Source organism: Dunckerocampus dactyliophorus, chromosome 12 (assembly GCF_027744805.1).
Source record: "Dunckerocampus dactyliophorus isolate RoL2022-P2 chromosome 12, RoL_Ddac_1.1, whole genome shotgun sequence".
Taxonomy (NCBI): Eukaryota; Metazoa; Chordata; class Actinopteri; order Syngnathiformes; family Syngnathidae; genus Dunckerocampus; species Dunckerocampus dactyliophorus.
In genome coordinates, this window is record NC_072830.1 from 20,343,014 (window position 1) to 20,366,400 (window position 23,387).

The 23,387-nt window shown below is 41.1% G+C and overlaps 1 protein-coding gene across 4 annotated transcripts in view; it reads left to right on the plus strand.

Annotated features, from left to right (window-relative positions):
• LOC129191104 (collagen alpha-1(XXVI) chain) overlaps positions 1–23,387 on the plus strand; it is a 31,879-nt gene that overhangs the window by 2,848 nt on the left and 5,644 nt on the right. For 2 of the 4 annotated variants that reach the window (XM_054794121.1, XM_054794117.1), the window contains 7 exons: positions 441–563; positions 906–1,009; positions 16,889–16,950; positions 17,019–17,145; positions 18,192–18,293; positions 19,597–19,731; positions 22,503–22,562. In XM_054794121.1, coding sequence (XP_054650096.1) covers positions 469–563; positions 906–1,009; positions 16,889–16,950; positions 17,019–17,145; positions 18,192–18,293; positions 19,597–19,731; positions 22,503–22,562 — 685 coding nt within the window. In that variant the 5' untranslated portion in view covers positions 441–468. The remainder of the gene's footprint in view (positions 1–440; positions 564–905; positions 1,010–16,888; positions 16,951–17,018; positions 17,146–18,191; positions 18,294–19,596; positions 19,732–22,502; positions 22,563–23,387) is intronic. The other 2 variants (XM_054794119.1, XM_054794120.1) reach the window with 2 other exon arrangements.

Consider the following 23,387-nt stretch of genomic DNA (forward strand, 5'->3'; position numbering starts at 1 on the left):
ATGTATTCATTCATTACACAAGATGATGACCTGACATTAGTTTGAGGGAAGATCTGCTTCATACATCGGTATTGGTTGATATCGGTATCGATAATCAATTGCTGGACAATATCGGATATTGGTAAGAAAGCCAATATTTTTACAGCAGTTTTTGGGAAGCTGACATTTTTTTTAGAAAAAATAACAATGCATGAAAATCAATGTTGCTGCCAATCATTGACACATCTTACGGTGATACTGCCTAACTTGTTGAAAGTGAAAAATCTATACTATAAAATAAAATATATTTCAAAAAATATATATATATCCTAATATAAAAAAAATGTTATATCTTACAACAGTTTTTTTGGCAGACATTTTTTTGTCATTGGGCACGAACGAATGAGAATATTTAAAGGACCCGTTACGGGTTATCACCGCTCTCTTGTCCTGTGCATTAGGAACTGGTGTCAGTATGCTGTCTCCAAGATGGTGTCCTGTCAGGTGCCAAATGGCACCGAAACCACCGTGCAGAGAGTGTTCCAATCCTGCCGTTGGCCTGGACCTTGCTCCAAAGTCATCAGGTACTGTAGTTTTGCTTTACAGGGCAAGGCAATGTAAGCTCAAGTTGAAATAGATGCTTTGTTTTCATACTATCAGTTAGGACCACCATACGGTTTGTCACCGCCAATCAATGATTATGATAAAAAAAAAAAAAACATAGTAAAAGACAAAGTGATACATAGTAGCAGTATTGTGAATTACTTCCTTTATGAGCATAAATTAAGTAGTATGAAATGGAGCAATCGTTATTCCTTTTTTCCCCATTTCTCTGTGTTTTCCATCGTCTCCTGTTTGCTCACGTGGAAATCCACTCAACGACAAAAAATCCACATATGTAATAAGTAGTTGTTCAATTTTTCCAGCTACAGGACCATCATCAGACCATCTTTCAAGGTTGCCTACAAGCAGGTGACTGCGCTGGAGTGGAGGTGTTGCCCCGGGTTTGTTGGCCAGGAGTGTCGTCAAGGTAAGCTGAGTTTTTTACTAACACAGTGTGCGTATAAAAGTGTGTCCCAAGGCCTGAAATAAAAGCCCTGTGCTTTTTGCCACATCCGTCCTGTGTCTGTTTAGCAGCAGCATGTAGTTAACTGACTGTTACTTCATGTTGCTGTGTAACTCCTGCTTGTGCTATTGTACAACAGGTGTGCCCTTGGCATGAATACAATGTAAGTCTTAAACATATAGGCCTGTCATGGTAACAGGTTTTGCTGGACGATAATTGTCCTGCAAATGATTGCCGATCAACGATATTAATGTCCACATCATTTTGAGACCGTTATCTCATGAATGTAATGATAACACAATATATGGCAGAATAATGTGAGGACACCGTATCAAAAGTAATCAACTTGAGTATTTAACATTGTAATTGGAATGTCCACAGCTTTTGAATAAAATCAATTAAACAAACAGTATAATAAACAAACAAAAAAGACACAAAAAACCCCAATGAAAGTAAAATTGACTCTCAGTCTCTTTTAGCAAAAGTTGCACATGAATATGTGACATGTCCCGAAGAAAGTATTTGATCGTGTAGCACACAACACACATAGCTAGCCGCCTCTCCCCACTGGGACAAAGAGACTGAGTCACTGACAGGAGGGTTCACTCACTCCATTCATTCTGCTATAGAACCAACGCGCCCAGGTGTTATCCAGCTTGTTTGGTAGAGAGAGAGGAGGAAAACAAACACGCATGCACATGTCAATATATCGAGGCCGGCAAAATGATCGAGTTTGTTTTTATTTATCATGTGGATAATTGATTATCGTGACAGGCCTAGCCAGTGATATCTCTATGAAGGTCAGCTTTGTTGAAAGAATGAATGAATGAATGAATACATTGGTGGAATTTCAAGCAGGGGCCGCATGGTGGCCAAGTGGTTAGCATGTTGGCCACACAGTCAGGAATCTCCGCTTGGGCATCTCTGTGTAGAGTTTGCATGTTCTCCCCGTGCGTGCGTGGGTTTTCTCTGGGTACTCTGGTTTCCTCCCACATTCCAGAAACATGCATGTTAGGTTAATTGGCGACTCTAAATTGTCCATAGGCATGAATGTGAGTATGAATGGTTGTTTGTCTATATGTGCCCTGCGATTGGCTGGCGACCAAGTCTAGGATGTACCCCGCCTCTCGCTGGGATACCCAGCACACCCCACAACCCTAATGAGGACAAGCGGTATAGAAGCTGGATGGATGGAACTTCCAGCAGGGCTGTCTATAAAGAGCTGAGGTTGTAGACTGCACTTTCTCAGTGATGGTCAGTGGTGTCCTTCTCGGATACCACAGACCACAAACTGTGTGCCCACTAAAGACTATGGCAGTGCAGTCATCCTGAAGAAGTATGTGGAACAGTCTGGTGGTTACACATGAGTGTGTATATACGGTACAGTGCTTTGTGTGCAGTCTTCTCACAACCATTAGGGACATACTAGACATTGGTTGTGTCTCAAATCATGCACTTCCGTACTCTCACACTGTGTAAGTACATTTACACAGAGTGCAATGTTTAGCACTCCCAAAATGTTGAGTGTGCACCGAAATAGTCGCCATCTTAGTTACGTAGCGGAAAGGGAGGGCCTAACTCGAGTGGTTGCAATTCACAATTAAAGAGGAGAAAAGAAGTAGATAATGTTATTTGGCATTTCCGGTACGCGCACAATGACAGTAATCAATTTGAGACGTTACACTAAAACGTGACGAGATTTCGTGTTCGGGGAAAAGCTGTATTGGGAGAATAGGGCAACCAGAAGCCAATCAGACTGTGAACTATGGCATTGCTACTATGAATGATAATACAGTATAATATGGAAGTGGCAATGGGCAAGGCAGTATTGGAAGCACATATTAAGTGCTTTAGGTGCACTGCAATCCAACCTACATTGGTGTTCCGAGCGTCAGTGAGTGACGTGTGGCTGTTTTTTCCATCGGCTTTGAACAGTGGCTTGCTATTTGTTGATGTCCAAGCAGAAGCTGCAGTAATTTTACATTTGATCAATTTTACTTAAGATTTGTTAGACCAGCCCCACGTAGATGTTCAAACTTGTCTGCACCCTTAATCACAGAGCGCCAATTTTATATAACCTGCGATCATCTGCACACACACACCTCATACATAGAAGAGATCTATGTTGACAATTTAGCCACATGGTTGCTGTAATTAGCAAGTAAGGGTGCGCATCGAAGTGTTTCTTATGTCATGCATTTATTCGGCATTAAATACAAGCCATCAACAAAGTGAAGTCTCTGCCGAGCATGCGAACGGGAGTGAGCTCCACCTCTGTAACGGCGTGCAATGCACGTCTGGAAGCTGTAAACAACCCTCCACAATGCAACCCAGCCCCTGTCCAACAGCGCCAAGTAGGCAGCGCTTCAACACACTCCCCTCGCCTTCCTGGCGAAACATGAATGGGTGTCCAAAGTGTGGCGCAGGAGCCATCTGTGGAACGTGGCGCATTGCAGAAATAAAATAAACAAAAACCCAGAAAAAGTGGAAAAATAGAGCAAAAAGGCATAATGTAACGTAAAGTTAAACTGTTGATACTAATAACTAATAAAAACAAAGTCTTTAAATACTGTATGTGGATAATGTTTTTTTTTATTATAATTTTTTTTTATTATAACTATCAAAGGACAGCTGGACAGCCCTGACATAGATAGACAAAGACAAGTAGACACAGAGAAAAACAGTGAGCTTTACTATTATTATTATTATTATTATTATTACATAATATCAGGACAGTGGTTTATTTGGTCTCAAACAATGTTGATGATAATATTTTTGGGCGTCAATTTAATAAACATTTCAAAACGCACCCACATTATTTTGTGACTTAAAAATAAAAAAATAAAAAATTTTGTTTGTCTAGTCAGTAGTTTTTCATTGTACTTTTCTTAAAATTAAGGTTAAAATCTCGTCTCGTCTAGTTTTGGTGGACACAGTCTCGTGCAGTGTCTCGTGACACCCTTATTCAGGAACCAAGTTTTGACGTATTAACATGACAGTCGTTAACTTATTTTTACACTTGAATGACTGTTAAATGTTAAAATGCTACTAAAACAGTGCCTGTACAGTTAATATTGTTTTTTTTCCCGATGGGGGCAACTTGCCTCTGATTCGGATTAATTAAATTTCCACTGTTTCCCACAGGAATAAAATGTTTTTTAAGGCAAAGAAATTTGAGTTTTGACATTTTAGGTTCCACCGTGTAACCACAAAGCAGCATTTTGGTATGATATTTTTAGCAAGTGTAAAGGTGTGTTTTATATAGCTATGCTCTTAAAAGCGTTGGGCACAGTCTGTCCAAATTACTTCAAAATGACCTCAACTCTCAAATTGTGCTTATTGGTCATAATTACCTTTGTTACACTTGGAAAGGACCAGGATTTATGCCAGTTTAAGAAAACACACATTAGCTAATGGAATCAAGAGAGACTTTTATTACAAAGCCGTTGGAAGCGATTATTTACGTAGCGCTGGATGTTATTTCACACAAAGATTAACACATGGCTGTATCCGCTCGTTCTGTCATGCTAGCCATTATGGTTCACTTGAGACCAAAAGGTGCTACAGGAGTGTGAAGAAGGTAATGTGGCTGTTTAGTTAAAGGTTTGACAAAACCACTTTACACTCTAAATTGCCAAAGAAGGCAGGGGAAATTGTCACCATATGGCCGGCTGGAGGTTGGACTTTGTTAAAAAATAGAATGATATCACTGCAGGAAAAGGGTGAGGAGGTTTCTATATCATGGTCCCCTAGCCAGTTGGTTTTGTGGGAAAGTGGCTTCATATTAACTCATTCAATACCAAAGACGTATTCATAGGTTTTTATAAACCCGAACGCCCGATCCCAAAGAAGTAGTTATACGTCTTTTACGTTTCTTTGCTCGAGAGGCAAAAAGAGGTGATGACGCAACTGCACCCTAATAGATGTCACATTTAAAGTAGTTTTAAGCCATACAAACGGCCACAAGATGGCACAAGTGCATTTGATAAGAGCTCGGCATGGATAATTTGCATATAAAAAAACACACTCGACAGCAAGGAGGAAGTGGAAGAGCACAGAGGAGTGTAGTATGCAGAAGCTTACGCATTGTAGGGAAATTTTAACGCATGCAGTAGACACACGCGCGTGCACTGACATGCACACACATACACACACACACACAGTTTATTTCCAAATGTGAAAATTGTAAAAGTTTATTGTGTTATATTTGTAAATACATTGTTATTTTGATGTAAAACAACACTTTTTTGTGTTGTTTATGTTATGGTATACAGTATTTGTTAAGCTATTTGAGCTGTCACAAAAGGAAAAAAATTGTGTCAAAGTGCTTGAAATTTCTCCCTTTTCTTGTTGGGAACTGATATTTTCCTGAAACTTACATATGTTCTACTGCCAATTACTAAAGAATGGAAAATGGTGGAAACAAACCTTTTTTTCTGATGAAAGATGAGAGTCTAATCTTTTTTTTTTTTTGTTAGCTTTCATATTTAAATAGGCATAGAAAAATTGTCAAAATTGTCTAAAATGTCCGGTCCCGAAGGGGTTTTCTTTTGAAAAATGCCTGGGATTGAATGAGTTAATAAGCATGACTACCTTCCAGCAGATCAACCTTCACAACAAAGTCATTGCTAATCATTCTTAGAAAGTAGGCAAACAGTACACAAGAACACACTGAGAAACAATAAGTTAATTGTTTCCAGCTGGATCGCCACTTTATCTTAAATGAGTAGATTCTGTCAGCGTTTTTGCCTGTGCATGTATCTGTGTAGAAAGTAGAAAACTGGCCATGACTTGGCGTAGTGTTTTTGAATGGGACAACAGTCTTATCCAATGAACTTGACCTCATCTCTGGTTTTGGTTTGTTGGATTCTGGCTCCACTTCAGAAGCCCCCCAACACCCATAAATATAGAGAAAGAGCTCATTAAGTTGGGCAAAATTGGGGTTTAGTCATTGATTTTTTTGTACAATAATAAAATATTGTTGCTGTGCGTTACTGACACAAAAAAGTGATGAATCCAGTGGAAATATACTGGAAATATCCAAGCTCCTTAAATGGAGGACGCACGCTGACATTCAGTGACATCGTGATTCACCAGTTTTGAGTCTATTTTTGAGGACTACATTGTTTATCACTGGTGACTGGACTGATCTTATCCTTGAGCCAATAGTACATGGAGCGGCATGGCTCAGGTGGTAGAGTGGTCGTCTCCCAACCTGAAGGTTGCTGGTTTGATCCTCCAGCCGTGCCGTGAACATGTTGAAGTATCCTTGAGCCTTGATGCTGCGTCATCAGTCGATAAATGTGGTAACAGTGTCAAAGCGCTTTGAGTACCTTGAAGTGCTATACAAGTGAAACTCCATTTATATTTTATCCCTTAAGAAGTCTCTTAAATATCCTCACTCAATTGTCCCGAACAACAACTGCTTCCCAAAAACGGCTGTAAAATAGATAATCATATTTTTTCCACTTTATATGAGTCGATCTTTTAAAACTACTTCAGCCTGACATATAGTAATTATATTTTGGGGGATGGGAACCTTTAAAGGCCTCACTGGAGGTTCCCAATTTTTAAAAAGTGAAGCCAGAGGACCCTACCAATTACAGCGGTGTCACATTACTAGGGCGGCGAAAGGTCTGGAATTGATTCTCGGGTCAATTCCTGACCTCAGATTGAGAAGGAACAATTTCCTGACCGCTTCCCATTTAATATATCACACTTCCCATGTCCTACAGGTAACCTTCTCTTCGCTCGTTATGGTAAAGTGATTAAACAGATGCATATCCCACATGTGCTTCTGTAGCCTGCAACTTCTGCAACGTGAGGATATGAATGATGCCTCTATTGCATCTCCGGTTGCGCTCAAATATAATGTAGGTCAGAGGTAACCTTTGACCTGCTAGGAGCTACGAGAGAGCTCAGCTGTGCCTGATGAGTGATGTTTTCTCCATGCTCCTTCTGTGTTTTCCATTTATTTCAACAGTTTCTCACTGGGTCCTTCTTACCGCCCCATGACAATTCCTCCTGCAGTCTGCATACACCCGCTTTTACACAGTTAAGCAGGTTAAGAACCCCCCTGGCCCAAAAAAAAGATCCCTGGAAAAGTTTATGACTATGATAAGAACCATATGTGTGTCCATAAATGTTATCTCTAATCTGCAGGTTTCTGTGTATTTTTGGAGTCAAAACAGGCCATGAATTTTGCCTGTTTAACATGTAAGGGAATTATTTGGGTAAAGAGCTGCTTCTAAGCATCAGGCAGGTTTGGTTTTGTATGAGGGTCCAATCCATTATATACACTATCAATGAAAGAACTGTAGGCGTAGTAACTTTTCCCCAGAAACCAGAAGACCATTGTGTGTTTTGACGTGGGAACCAGAACCTAAATTTAGTTCAGGGATGATTTATCTAACTGTTAAAAAAAAAAAAAACACATCTGCAGAGCCAGCTAATGGTTTAGCCGTCACAATGCTGAATTGGGACCAGCTGTATGCTGTATTTGGATCAACCGGTGTACTTGGGCACAAAGAGGGAGTCTAATGCAAATACCTTGATTTGTGTAATGTTCACTGAGGCCACAGCCAACAACACACAACAGCACAGGAACCTTGTTAAAACGTTTTGTTCCTGGTACTTTTTACTTTAATACAGTATCTTGCAAAAATGGGTATACCCGTCACATTTTGTCAGGCATTTTTGTTCCAGAATATCTTCTCAGTTAGTGTTGGGTATTGCATATTATCCCATACCGGTGTCAAATCTGTACTGGTTGCTCATTTATCCAAAAACAAAACCTTTTTATTTTTATTGAATAAGTAATAAGAATAAGTAATGCAGAACACAGGGAATGTGCAAAAAAAATTGATTGATGATAGATTTGACACTACTTTAAGTACATGCACTCCACTGATTAAGTGCTTACATTCCCCACAATTCAAGCAGATCTTGATAATTGATACACAATTGTGGTGATGTTGGACTGCCATTACAACAATGTTGTGTATTAACTGAGCAAAATCCAATTAGTGGAGCAATCTGCTTGTGTTGTAAAGTTCAGAATTGCAGTGTTTGTGAATGCATCTCGCTCGCCATGGATGGGATAGGTGGATAATGAGGAAGTGTGTTGCTTGTATAAAAAGCGACGGAGGAATGTTTGCGCTAGTTCGGAACAGAGCACCGCTGTTGGTGTGTTAAGGTCGGCAAATAAAGTTCAAAAAGAGCACCAGACTCTGTGTGCCTCTGTCAAGACGCTACATTACTTACAAGACGTTACTTGCACAATATCACCTTCAAGCACTTGTTGCAGGTGTCTGCATTCATTTTGCACAGAAATGAGGCACAGATATGATGGTGTGAATAAGTGTTTGCCCCCTTACTGATTTCTTTTCTTTTTTTTTTTTGCATGTTTGTCACAAATGTTTTAGATCACCAAACAAATTCAAATATTAGTCAATGACAACAACTGCACTTGAGCGTTTGCGATAGCTTGCAATGAGTCTCTTGCAGCGGAGGGATTTTGTCCCACTCATCTTTGCAGAATTGTTGTAATTCAGCCACATTGGAGGGTGAGCATGAACCACCTTTTTAAGGTCATGCCACAGCATCTCAATAGGATTCAGGTCAGGACTTTGCCTAGGCCACGCCAAAATCTTAATTTTGTTTTATTTCAGCCATTCAGAGGTGGACTTGCTGGTGTGTTTTGGATCATTGTCCTGCTGCAGAACCCAAGTTGGTTTCAGCATGAGGTCACCAACAGATGGCTGCACATTCTCCTTCAGGATTTTTTGGTAGACACCAGAATTCATGGTTCCATTTATCACAGCAAGTCTTCCAGGTTTTGAAGCAGCAAAACAGCCCCAGACCATCACACTACCACCACCATATTTTACTGTTGGTATGATGTTCTTTTTTTACTTTTATGCCAGATGTAACGGGACACACACTTTCCAAGTTAAACTTTTGTCTCGTAAGACCACAGAATATTTTGCCAAAGTTCTTGGGGATCATCAAGATGTTTTCTGGAAAAATTGAGACGGACGAGCCTTAAAGTTCATTTTGTTCAGCAGTGGTTTTTGTCTTGGAGCTCTGCCATGCCCAGTGTCTTTCTTATGATGGAGTCATGAATAACTGAGGCACGTAAGGCCTGCAGTTGTTTGGATGTTGTTGTGGGGTCTTGTGTGACCTCTTTGATGAGTCGCCATTACGCTCTTGGGGTAATTTTGGTTGGCCGGCCACTCCTGGGGAAGGTTCACCACTGTTCCATGTTTTCACCATTAATGGCTCTCTGGATAATGGCTCTCAATGTGGTTCGCTGGAGTCCCAAAGCTTTAGAAATGGCTTTATAATCTTTTCCAGACTGATAAAGCTCAATTAATCTCAGTTAAGTTATGTTTTAACAGGAGAGCAATCACTTTTTCACACAGGGCCTTGTAGTTTTGGATTTTTTTCTCCCTTAATAATAAAAAGCTTCATTTAAAAACTGCATTTTGTCGTCAGTTGTGTTGTCATTGACTAATATTCAAATTTGTTTGATGATCTGAAACATTTAAGTATGACAAACAATAAGAAATTGCACCACAGTATACTTGTATAAATGAAATACTTTAGTAGTAGTAGTCAGTGTACAGCTTGTATAGCAGTATAGATTTACTGCCCACTGATGATGACTCAACACACAGCCATTGTTGTCTAAAAAGCTGGCAACACAAACGGGTACCAAGATAATTGTGTTTTGCCTGCGGCCAAGTGGTGGGAATGTCATGGTCTCCGACTGCATGAATGCTGCTGGTACTGGCGAGCTGTGGTTCATTGAGGGAAACGTGTATGTTGACATTGTAAAGCAGAGCATGATCAGCATGATTGGAAAATTGGTTTTACAACATGATCACGAACCAAACGCACCTCGAAGATGACAAGTGTCTTGCTGACGAAGCGGAAGGTGATTGTGATGGAGTGGCCAAGTATGTCTTCAGATCTGAATCCAGTTGAGCACCTGTGGAGCATCCTCAAGCGGCAGGAACGTGGAGGAGTGCAAGGTGTCTAACATTTATCAGCTCCACCAGTGATGTCATCATGGAGGAGTGGAAGAGGACTCCAGTAACCACCTGTGCAGCTCTGGTGAACTCCATGCCCAAGAGGATTAAGGCAGTGATTGATAACAATGGTTCTCACACTAAATATTCATACTTGTGAGATGTACTTACTCGTGTTTCCAGCTATTCAGACAATAATGGCTGTGTGTTGACTTTTTTTTTTAGTAGATATTAAATCTACACTGCTATAAAAGCTGTCCACTAGTTAAAGTAAGTCCAACTTTCATTTCTATAGTATTGTCCCTCGAGATTATATAATAAAATGCTTGCTGAAATGCGAGGCGTGTACTCGCTTTTGAAAATCGCACTCAGTGTGTCGTTCATCACTCTTCTGTCTCCACTCTTTCAGTAAAATCAATGGAACCGCAATCATGTCGCCTTTAATTTCAGTCTATAAAGACTCGCTGCTCCCTCCCAGAATCACGCGAGATGGTGTCAAGTCTTTGTACTAGCAAGGCCATTCATCTAGTCCTGCGGTTGAAGGCTAAAAGGCTGGACAAAGACAGACGATGAGATGATTGAATACATTTCTGCTTGGGAGTCGTTGCGTCACTTCTATTGTACTGCTAGATGCAAATTGTTATGAAGTCTTGTTTTATTGAAATGGTGTGTGACCTGTCAAGGGGTGCCGTGGTGGAAATGCTAAACGTTCTTATAGTGTGGACTGCCAGGAATCTTGGCTGCTGAAAATATGGCATTGTCAACATGTGGTGAAAATGGGTGTGTGCCCATGTGACGTTAATGTGTAGGTGTGTTTGCGTGTGTGTGTGTGTGTACACCAGCTGTTCTTAATGCCAGCAGTTGCTGACCACTTGGTGGTGAGGGCCGGTGTGGACAACAGGCTCCTGGGATGTGGCCAGTCTTCTTGGAGGTTGTCTGCGGGACACGCACGCACACATGCACGCGCTTGTAATCTCCATTCAGCTGTGATGTAGAAAGCATTGCAGCCTCGACACTTTTGCTGTAGTTTGAAGTGTACTTTGTAAGATATCCTCCACTGTCTTCTTTCACTGCAAATTCCGATGTAATGGCACAGATGATTCATCAAATCAGTCTGCATTTTTGTTGTTATTTCAAGAGTTCCCAATCACGTTTACTCTGCTCGTGTGTCTCTCATCATCTTATCACACAAGACTAACATTGGTTTGGCTTACGCGTTGTAGACTGTGCACAGTGACAACCATATGGTGTTTTCTATTGATTTTCTTGTTGTTGTATCTCTTTCGGTTGTGATGGGACGAATCGTTCCCCCCTTGTCTTTGTTTCAAGCAGATTGTTTTCTATAGGTTTGTGTTTATTTGACCTGTCACTAAACACAACTGACTTTGGATTCTTTTTCCATGAGCTTGAGCGCAGTCCAAGAAAAATAGCTCTGTCTTATATTGCCTTGCTGTAATTATGGATCCAAGCACAGGCCCTATGGCTGCGGTCTCACTGTAAACATCAGCATGAACACAAGGGAAGTTTGGTTTTCTAACCCAACATAATAAAATTCTAAACCCCAGAAATTTAAATCAACATGGTCCCCTTTAGAAAACACACCACTCTATCGCTCTGTTAGTCTTTTTTTCTTCTCATTTTTTCCTACGGGGTGTCTTTATGATATAATAACATATGGCCAGCTGATTCTTGGCTCTGGACAAGAGGCACAGACAAGAAGAGTCAGCCCCATTAATACTGAAGAAAGGAGCTTAAGCGGTCTGGAGAGCAGAAATCAATCATAGGTGAGTCAGAGGAGCTTTTGGATAGATAACTCAACTGTGCTTGAAGCAAAACAGATGCCAGACATGTTGCATCCGACCAAAGTAGGTAAAAAAAAAAAAAAAAAAAAAAAAAAAAAAAAAGACGAAAGGAGACTCAATCTCAATCAAATTACACATTGCGGGCCGCACGGTGGCCACACAGTTGGCCACACAGTCAGGAGATCGGGAAGACCTGGGTTCGAATCTCCGTTGGTGTGGAGTTTGCATGTTCTCCCCGTGTGTGCGTGGGTGTTCTCCGGGTACTCCGGTTTCCTCCCACATTCCAAAAACATGCATGTTAGGTTAACTGGCGGCTCTAAATTGTCCACAGGTATGAATGTGAGTGTGAATGGTTGTTTGTCTATATGTGCCCTGCGATTGGCTGGCGACCAGTCCAGACTTTACCCCGCTTCTCGACCAAAGTCAGCTGGGATAGGCTCCAGCATACCCGCAACCCCAATGAGAATAAGCGGCATAGAAAATGGATGGATGGAATTCACAACGCTCCCAAATTCAAATTAAATTCCATGACTTTGAATTGAGGTTGCAAACAGAAAGTAGAATTGCAATTCAAATTCGATTTGAAGGAAGTAGAATTGAAATTAGATAAAATTCCAATTGCGAATTTTGATGTACAGTATTCCAGAATCATAGTATTTTTAGTATTTAAGCCAAAACCTTTGTTAAGAGTAACAATTTCTTCCTGTTACTTGTATTTCGCTAAATTGCAGTGAATTTAATTCAACTTCATGCAATTCTATTTCCAATTCAACATCCTGTCGGCTGGAGCCAATTCAATGCAAATTTAAATTCTTCTTATGAATTGGATAGAAATTGCAAATTTGAAATTTTGCACAAGCCTGCTGTACAATAGAGCACCAGTCTTGAATCAATTGCATTAGCTGTGATAGCAACATGCTAGAATACATGTAATACATACAGTATATCCTCCAAGCTAAGTCCCGTGCCCCTGGAAAGACGTTTTGCTTGATGGTGGCCATGTTTTTCAACCAATCTTGCTCAGATTTTACAGACGTGTGCTTGTCAGTCCCCTACAGCCTAGGTCACAACCGGACGTATGATTTTTTGGCCGTGCGATTTTTGGCGTTCCCCAAATCGCTGTTTTTTTTTGTTTGTTTGTTTGTGGAGAACGAAGTGGAGGTGAAAATGAAGGCGTAAGATGGAGGATGTACGAAATATCTGAACGTGCGTTGGCCGCACTAAATACGTATGTGGTGTGCACATGTGGCACGCGACACACATAGGAGTCCGCAAGTGTGACGTTTCTTGTGGTTTTTTGCACATTGACCCCCCGTAGGAGCTTGTATGACCAGTTGAGACCAAGACTTTCTTGATATGAATCCTTTGTGATGGGCGCTGGTTGATGCTGTTGATTGTTGTTTCCGCTTGTGGCCGCGTTCCAAGGAGAGCTTCAAGAGGTTGCAATGAGGCAGTGAGAAACCACACCCATGAACATACAGTCACATTACGTCACGTGATCGGGTTAAATGTGGCTGGAGACGTGCTCCAGCCGTTCACCCTGTCCGATTTCAGTGGCGCAGAAACCTCAGTTAGCATCCTGTGTGCCGTGGTTGGAGACGTCAATTTAGGCAGACCGTAGATGCTTGGGTCTTTTTTTGTTGTGGTGGTATTTTTGAGCGCCAGTTGTTGCCCGATTCCTGGTTTTCCCTGCTATGACCACAATGTGGGTGGGTCCCATCTGTAGGACTGACAGCTGACATTCCAGAGCCACAGACCAGAAAAAGGCTTCTATTTAGAAAAAATGCAAGGGTTTTCTAGGATGATTATGTGATCATACAGAGGAACCTTGGTTAGCGTCATTAACTTGTTCCAGAAGGTCTGCCTCTAACCAAAATGGACGCTAACCGAATCAATTTTTCCCATGAGAAATAATATAAATCCAATTAATCCGTTCCAGAAAGCCAAAAATGTTAACACAAAACACGTTTTTGTAGTTTTACAATTATAGTTCGACATGCAGAAAAATGTTTTATTTGCATATAAATGATGAATGAATACTGTAACCCAAAATAGAGCCAAAGAAAGTTGCAAGGGCCAACATTTTGATAAATGTGAGAAACACAACTCAATTCAAGAAATAACAAAACAGGAAGAAGTCTCACTGCCACAATGTGTCTTTGGGAACAGTGGTCTTCAGTGGAGGTAAATGTCACCTTAAATGTTCATTTAGCCCTTTCATTCGTCATTTATATGCATTTAGAATTGTTTTATGCATGTAAAACTATAATTATAAAACTACAAACGTGTTTTGTCTTTACATTTTTGAGAGTCAACCGCTGATGACATCATAGACCAGTGGTCGGCAACCTTTACCATCAAAAGAACCATTTTGCCTCCCCCTTTCAGTAAAAAAAAATCTTCGGGAGCCACAAAACATTACACAGCTTATAAACTTGTTACCACAAAATTCATCAAACAGTAGTGCGCCGACATGTGTAGGCCTACTCTGAAATAATTTAAACACTTTACTCTGTAAGTCTTACTGAGCGGTCCCCATATTTGTGTGAAATTAAAACAAAATGTAGCCAACTTTTAGATAAAAATGGCCATCAGAGTTCACATACCTGCATATCTGTGTTGTTCGTCCAATACCGCCAGCGCTAAATTGTCCTAAATAACCATTCTATTGGTCCTGTCCATGACTATCTTTGCAAAGGTAATGCCAAAAGAGGCATTCATTAATTTTCTGAATAACTGCCTGTTTATTTTTTAATTCGAATTTGAATAGATGCGCCGATATTTTTATGAACGATTCTTTAATGTATTCGCCATCTGTGAATGGCTTCCCATCTCATGTGCGGTCTAGTGGCGATTTTCTAAATCTGGCGACTTTCCAAACCTTCTTGGTGACTTATTTTCTCAAAAGCGACTAGCGACAAATGCAAAGACTTCTCCTGACGTCGCCGGGAGACTTTTTTTGGTATTTGGAGACGTGAAAGTGAAAGCACATGTTGTTCAGAGCGGTGAGTGTCCAGCCAGCTGCAGCAGCACGCTATTTGCCTCTACTGGAGTCACCACCGCGGCGATTAGCGTGTCACGGACTCCGAGCACGTAGCTACACCGCGCTTCTCGTTATAAAACACATTTCTGTGCTCTTGTTAAATTGTTTTATTTAACTGCGCCGTAACTTGCTTCAGGTTCAACTCAAAACTCCCTCACTTTTTTTCTCTCCCGCGCAGTGAAGCTCATTGCACCCTAGCCTACGTCCCTCTCCCTTTCTCATCCAATCAGCAGTCAGAACGCAGTCTAGACGCGTCCAGGGACTTGCGGTGAGTCGGATACTTCAGATTATTTCCGAAAATCCACATTTCCCTTACTTCGGTGTTGAAAAAAATCACCGTAGACAGTCGTCTTAACTTCCGGTTGCCATTTTGTTCGTTAGCTAATAGGATGCTATCAAGGAAAGATGTTTTCTGATCAAAAAATATATTAAGAATACAGATGGACTCACAGTGCCTTAATAACGCGACAAGACGCGCCATATTGTATGCTAACCGGGGAATTTACGTAATTGGAGGCAGTTTTTTGACGTTACCCAAAGAAACATGCTAAGCAAGGTTCCAAGTATAGGCAATCCAAGTCAGCAAACAATGTAAAAGTACACCAGCGCTGAAAAAAGTGTACACCCCTCACATTTCAGCAAAACATGTTTATTACAATATATCTTCTAGAAATGAAACTTGGATATGCTTAGAATAGTCAGTATACAGCAGTATACATTTACTGGACTGTAAGTTATGTCTTTGAAATGGCAGGAATAGGCAGATAGCATTATTTTATATACTTTATTTGTAGATGCTTACAGCAAAGGGGAATGTGGGGAAAAAAACTAGTGTTAGTGCTATTTGATCAGAATTCTGCCAAAACCAACAATGCATTATCAGCTGCCTTTTCAATACCTCCCTCCTCTGGGCCCACCCAGAGGAAAAGATTAGATACTTAATGAAATGTGTGAAATGAAAGGAATCGTATGGTGTTTTGTTTTTTTTAAACGTGTAATGTATTAAAAAAAAAGAAACGATACTCTAATTATCTGATGCTGATAAAGTAATAAAAGAATCATAAAATATTTTGGAAAAAGTCACAAACATTATAAATATTTATATTAAAAAAATCTTAGCAGAAAGTGCTCCACTATTCAATACAATGTACAGTATTCATCAGGCCTTCCCTTATACATAAGGGTGCAGCATTAACGGTCGCACTGCAAAAAATTGAATCTAAGGAAGATTCAGTATACGAAATCAAAATATTTTGCCATCCTTTTTCTAAAAAAAAGCAAAACAGTCAATTTTATATACCTTTTATTTTGGTACATATTACTTAAGATACACAAACTGGTCTAACACGGGAACACAAATGTGTATTTATAGGTTTGGCTTTAGATATTGAATCTTGCTTAGATTGCTAGTGGAAATGATGACGTACTCATGACAAACGCCCACTTGTTGAGGTTTAAGTAATATCCCAATTATTAGATGAAACATTGCCGCTTTTATTCTGTAGTCCTCTGCCAGGAAAATACGCCTCATTTGTTCAAGCTTGTCCCTAAATATGTCATTTTGTGTTTGTCTTGTGGCCATGCAAAAATATCAGAATGTGGCTTTGAGGCGTGTGTGTGTTTATGTTACCATGTGTTACACACACTGCAAGGTTTTGGTTTGCGGGGTATAGAGGAGGGGCGCGTGGAAGAATGAAAACATGCTGAGTCATGAGACGAGCAGGTGTGCACCCTGGGCTTGACTGTATTGTATTAGAACGAGAGAGAACGAGAGTGGAAGAGACATCTATGAATAATATTTATCTTGTTCGTGAGTGACAAGATTTTTTGGGGGGAGGAATTCCTAATAAACTCTTGGGTCACGGCTGATTACAGGCACTGCTCTTGTGTGTCTTGGCTGGAGCTCCTGAAATTGTAATAAAAGAGACGTTGTTTAATCCACAAAGTTATCTTTGTCTGTCCACAGAGTGCATGAACTGCACCATGTTCGCTGACATGAGCAACAGGGTAGATGCCATCGAATCAAAGGTAAAGAGCTTGTCTACTTAAACTCCTGTTCGGACAGGAAACATATTGTCTCTTCTTCTGTCATATAGATGAAGCAGCTGGAAGAAAGACGTACCCCATCACAAGCAGACAACAGTCCACCACAGGCGTCGGCTGATAACGAGGTGGACGCTCCACAACCCACTCCTATTGGACCGCCATCATACCTGCCACCAGGTGTCTATAATGATCTTTTAAACCAGTGGTTCTCAACTGGTTTGGCTGCGAGACCCACCATCACCCTTCAATGACAATCGGCGACCCAAATGGCGGAAATCTTTTGAACGTAAACGTGTCAAATATCTTTATTATTTAGTATCTTATTTAATATTTATTTGTTTACATTTTAAATGTGAAAAGACTGTTTGCAAAGGTTACGTGTTGCGAGCATTATATCGGGACCTCTTCCTGCTCCGAGCATGTAAACTGCGCCCCAGGTAACACACACGTGCACAAGAGCCTTTGCTAACAGTTGCAAACAGTCCCTATAATAAAAAGACATTAAATTGCCGTTTGAATTCGAGGTAGTGCAAAATAGCACGGTGTGCCAGCACAAAACAAGTTTCATGATCAGCTCAGCAACAACACGTTTTTATCCACAAATTCATAAATTATTTGGGGAAAAAAAGTATGTGTAAAGGTTTTCAGTACATGTCATATCTGGGGAGTTGAAGAGCAGAGCATTTGCAGAGCATTTGGACCTGGATGAGAAGTGAAACAAGAACTTAAAAATCATGCGAGTCCAGGTGCTCTGATTCAACACTCAGTTGGTAAGTTAAATAATAATAGGAGGACCATTTCTTCTATAGCGCAACCCCTCTGCCAGGGCTAATAGATCGAATTGGTCATTAAACAGTACTGTCAAACGGTACCCGGTAGTCTTCATTGTGGGCGTAATTCCCCCAGCCAACACAATGTGAGCTTTCGCTTTATGTCGCGCTCTTCTCCAACTGATATCTAGCCAGTTGATAGCTAGCTATCTAGCTGTTTGTGTGACGGACGGTGCCTTAAGTCCACAATCGGATGTTCTTCCCATCCCGCTCAAGCTTGACCAAGTCGCCCGTAAACATGGCACACACCTCGTGGTGGCGTAGCAATTGAATAGCACAGATGTGAGGTGCATTCACGGACATCATGTAATGACACTTTTTGTTACACTTGTTCTTATTGACAAACATGTTATCTAGCTACGATAATCTGCTCCTACTCTCCTTGCGGGTTAGCAGGAGGAAGAGGCCCCCAAGGCCCTGTTGGACCACCAGGGCCTCCTGGCACAACTGGACCAGCAGGACCACCTGGTAGATCAGGTCTTCCCGGACCAATTGGTAAGATATGTGCCATAATTTGTCTAATTTGCTTACTTACCGTATACGCTCCAATTAAGGCCACTATTCCAGTTAACTACAGAGTCTCCTATAGTCGCCAGGTACGTGGTCTTACACTTACTAATCGTCAAGGTCTCTAATTGGTGCCGGTCCAGAAAACATTGGCATTCATAAGAGATAAGATAAGAGATATATCAATTATCGAACGATTAAAAAAAACAAGACGATAATTATGAGCCCTGGATAAATTGACATTTACGTGTATGCGCGTCTGCTCCATCTGTTAGTCCTCCCATGGCACGCAGGCTGGATGACAAGAGGGTTCACTCTGCATGTGTCTGTGTTCACTGGCTCCATATGAAATGAACACAGAAGAGGGCGAGCATCTTCTCAGCTAGCCTATTAAGCCTCTTTGTCCCAGTAGTGGAGGCGGGGGCTAGTGCGAGCAGTCAGCTAGCAGACGCGATTATGAATGAGGGCACAAAAGTAATCGTTTCTAAGCCGAATGCGACATTTCCAGTGTAGATGCGAAGCAAAGCATTTTTCCCGACAGCCACCGGTTACTGAGGCATTTGATCGGCGGAATATATATTAAACGAAACATTGCAAAATAGTGTCGGTCGCTACATTGCAAAAGAAATGCAACATTTCAATAGAGTTGAAAAGCCAACAGTAGAAATTGCCTGGGAGATATCAGCAACATTGCATTTTAGCTCACTGTCTTGTCCTTTTTTTATCCACCTATTGCGTTGCCGTGTGTAGATCTTTTGACACCATGAGTAGGATTGGTCTGTGACTGGTGATGTCCCTCGATTCTTGAGTCGTATAGTGCTTCTGTGCCTCAGGTACACGATGCTTGAGTGCCATCAAATGTGACATGACAAAATGACATGACAAAATGATCATTGAATAATAATAAACCAAATGATAATATGGTTTTAAAAAATTTGAAAAAGGTCGAAATTATCCATTATCGTCGATAAATTTTAGCACAATTATCGACCAGCAAAATTTGCAATCTTGACAGGCCTAATTGGCATTAACAATTTTGGCTATTGGCAACCTCCTAATGTACTCTTTTTAAAAATTATGAGTACACTGGTTTTGTTACTTCTGTGCAATATACTTGATAATAAATGACCTTGTGGTCAAAGAGAGCTACATTTTCCTTTTCACTTTCTCATGCACTCCAAATCATTATTAAACAATGTCATTATTCCATATAATGGCCTGGCCTGTCCTCTCGCAGTTCAGGTGTGTGGTTTTATAAAAGAACCTGTTCTATATTGTTTTTGGTGTTAAGGACCAAAAGGGGAGAGAGGTCTACCTGGTGAAATGGGTCTCCCCGGCCCACCTGGTCCACCTGGTCATCCTGCTGCTCCTTCCAGGTCATCTACTGTACAACTGAGGGGGGATGTGTTTCAAGTGGATCATCAAGGTGAGCAGATCAACCTGAGCACATGAGTATTCGGTTTTTAGAGGATTTGAAGCGATGCCAAGGTCTGTTGTCACATTCCATCCACCAAGCCGTCCTGTGATTCAGCAGCTTCAAACGCTCACATTTACCATGTTTATCCTGTCGTACATAAAAAACTGGAACTGTATGTGTGGAAAAGAGTTTAGGAAGCCTAAAGCACAATGCAGCTGTTGAAGTATGTCAACTTAGAAAAGTATCTTTAGCATTTAGCAAAGAGAGTTTTGCATCTTTACAAGAGAAGTGCTAGCTTAGATTGACTTTAATGGTTCCCACGTGTTTTGCTGACGTAGCCGTGGCGCACTTTACAGCAGCCTGATTTGAGACCACCAACAACATTGGAGCTGAAGGCCACCGTTAAAATCACACAGGAGGTCCAAACCGTACTGGGCAGACACCACCACAACAATACAATACAACCGCTAAGGTGGAACCAAGTTGATTTTACCCGTAGAAAATATGGGAAATATGTTCCATGGTGGGCTGCATGGTGGACGACCGGTTACCATGTTGGCTTCACAGTCGAGAAGTCAGATTGTGGGTTTGTTTGGGCCCGTGCCCTGTGCTTGGGTTTTTTTCCAGGTACTCCAGCTTCCTCACACATTCCCAAAACGTGCATTGGACTCCAAATTGCCCGTTGGTGTGAATGTGAGTGTGAATGGTTGGGATTTGTGATTGACTGCCGACCAGTCCGGGGTGTACCCCACCTCTCGCCCAAAGTCTAGGGACAGGCTCCAGCTTCCCTGTGACCCTAATGGGGACAAGCAGTATAGAAAATGGATGAATGAGTACTGTTACACATTTTTTCTCCACATTTCTTGCACAATACAGTCATCTTTCGTTTATAGCGGTTAACTGGTTCCGGACTCGACCGCGGTAAATGAATTTCTGCGATATATTCAATGTCAATAAATGGAATATTCCTATATCGCAGAAATTCATTTACTGTGATTTCAATGTCAATAAATGGAATATTTTCGTAGTTACAGCATAGAAAACCTGTTTATGACGTCCTAAATACGAGTTTTAACATTATTAGAGCCCTGTAGACATGACACTAGCGAACTTTAGCCTCAAATGTATTTATTCTAAACTTAGAAAGGGTTACAAAGGGAGTGGGGAAGAAGGACAAAGTAAGAAGCCACAAACTTACCACTTCCACACGGAATGGACGCAGAACCTTTTTTCACGCACCTATGGCTGGTTACATTGAGTGCGAGTTAAGGTAATGTAATAAGGATGGATGTCTCATCCATGTGACATTCCTGCTGTGTAGTGGCCAGAATACAACATATCACTTGCATTTCAATACGTTTTGACTAATAATATGCCATAATCTACCACGAAACATCATTAATTAATTCATTGCTGAAAAACAGCGATATAGAGCAATAATTGAACCATGATATTGCCAGGGACTATAGTACGTTGTGTGAGTGAGGTTATTGTTGTATCATTTTGCACTATGACTTCGTCCACTGGGAGGCAGCAGACATCCATGGTACACACTGATGTGGCCGACTGTCTCTGATTAAGCTGTCTGACTCTCTGCTCCCAGAACCATGTCTGTGGGTCTGGAACAATGCAGATTTGGGTCTGTGGGACCATGTTAGCTTGGGGAAAGAAACAACCGGCTGTAAATCGGCCCTAATTTGTTAGCTGTCAGCACAACAGTGTGCATTTCGGGGAAACAGACTGTGGCCCAGAGCCAGCGAGGGAGGAGATGGTCTGCCACTCATGTGAAGTTTCTTGGCCAGGGCGCCAGGTTGGAACACAAGAAAATTAGTTCCAGAGGAAAATCTGCTTCTTCCTTTTTCTTCTGTGGACTGAGGCCATAATGTAACAGCGCTGTCTCAACATGGGGCAGGCTGAGATTGTGAGCATATGGTTAATAAGTGGAAAGCAAGTGGGAGTGTGGCCGTGTTGTTTTTTCCTCTTACAAGCTTTCTTTCACACATCTTACATGCTGAGAACGAGGCACAGCTTCCACCCATGTGAAAACATACCATGTCTAAGTGTCTGTAATAGTCCGTTTAATGAGAGCTGCCTTGGCTCATCCTGCTGCCGCTGTCAATCCTTGCCACAGTGCTGCTCAATGTTATCTCTTATCATCCTAAATCTTGAGTCTCTTCGAGATGACGGACTTTTAGGTTTCCTTTTCCTCTTGTCAGATTTGTTTGCAAAACTCTTAATGCTTAGGTGGTGTGGGAAAGGAAACTATTAGACTGTTTTTTTTTTTGTTGTTTTGTTCTTTTTTGTCACTCATCCGTGCAGGTGCTTGCACAGATAATAGCCAGCGAGCTCCCCTGGGATGAAATGTGATATACCTAGATTGGAGTGCGTGTGTGTGTGTGTGTGTGTGTGTAGAGTGCTAGTATACCTGCTCTGCCACTGCTGGCTTAAAAACAACAAAGAAAACAACTACATACATTTAAATGCTACATTGCAAGCTTCATCGGCAACAAATGTTGTGTGCATATTCCATATTTTGTGATAATAGGTTTGTAAAACATGCATCAGGGCCCTGAGGGGTTGGTGTCCTGTCATCACATTTTGTATTTTTGTCCCGTGGCACCTCTATGAGATGTCGATGTTTGGTTTAACTGTTCCTCAATAGCCCATTTGCTAACAGACTGCAAGTTTGAGGTCTTCCATTTGAATGAAACCCACTTTTGCATGTTTCCTAAAGTATTAAAATATGTATTTGAAAGTGTCTTTTTGTGTTTCTTTTCCAGAGGAAGACCACATCCGTCCAGCTGGCCCTCCTGGTCCAGCTGGCCCCATTGGCCCTCCAGGTACAAACAACAACATCCCTAAGCCACAGCATTACCTCCACAAGCTCTTGAGATTAACATTATTATCTATGTAAAGACAAAGAAATAGATACAGCTTTTGTATTGAAACTAATGAAGCATTTATGGACACGATACAATGCAGTTTTACGTCATTGTGTTAAAGGTCCCCTTTACGCCAAATGGACTTTTAAATGATGTTCAAACATTGAAATGTGTCTCGAGAACATGTTATGAGCACCGAACGTGAGTAAATCTAATCTATCTATCACTCTCACTTGTTCGCTTCACCTTTGAGAGAGGAGGAGCGAAAACGCTCGCTTTTGAAATTGCAACTTTTCATGACATCATGAGGAAAAACCGTCCTCATGGACATGATACCACCTCTGACACAACCCTAGATAGATGACCCAGCACCGTATAGATGACCACCGCTTCACAGAGGACACCTTTGTAAGAACAAGTAAACATCTTCAGTACGCATCTTAAAAAGCTCTGTCAGTCGACTCTAGACGTGGGAGCCGTATACGTTTTGAACATAGTTTAGTTTTTCTACAGCAAATGGGCTAAAATGGTCTGTCCCACTTGTTAATGATAAGATAAGATATGCCTTTATTAGTCCCACAAGGGGAAATTCCAGATCTATATCGCATACAACAATGTTCCATCTGGCATCTATTACAAGTACGGATTTACAGTGTATATATAAAAAAGCGGATAAAGTGCCCAATAGTGCTTCTTGGAGCCACACTCTGTAGAGATATACGTGAAAAACACAGCTCATCAGCAATAATGCTACAGACACATGAAACTGTGTATTCTCATTGG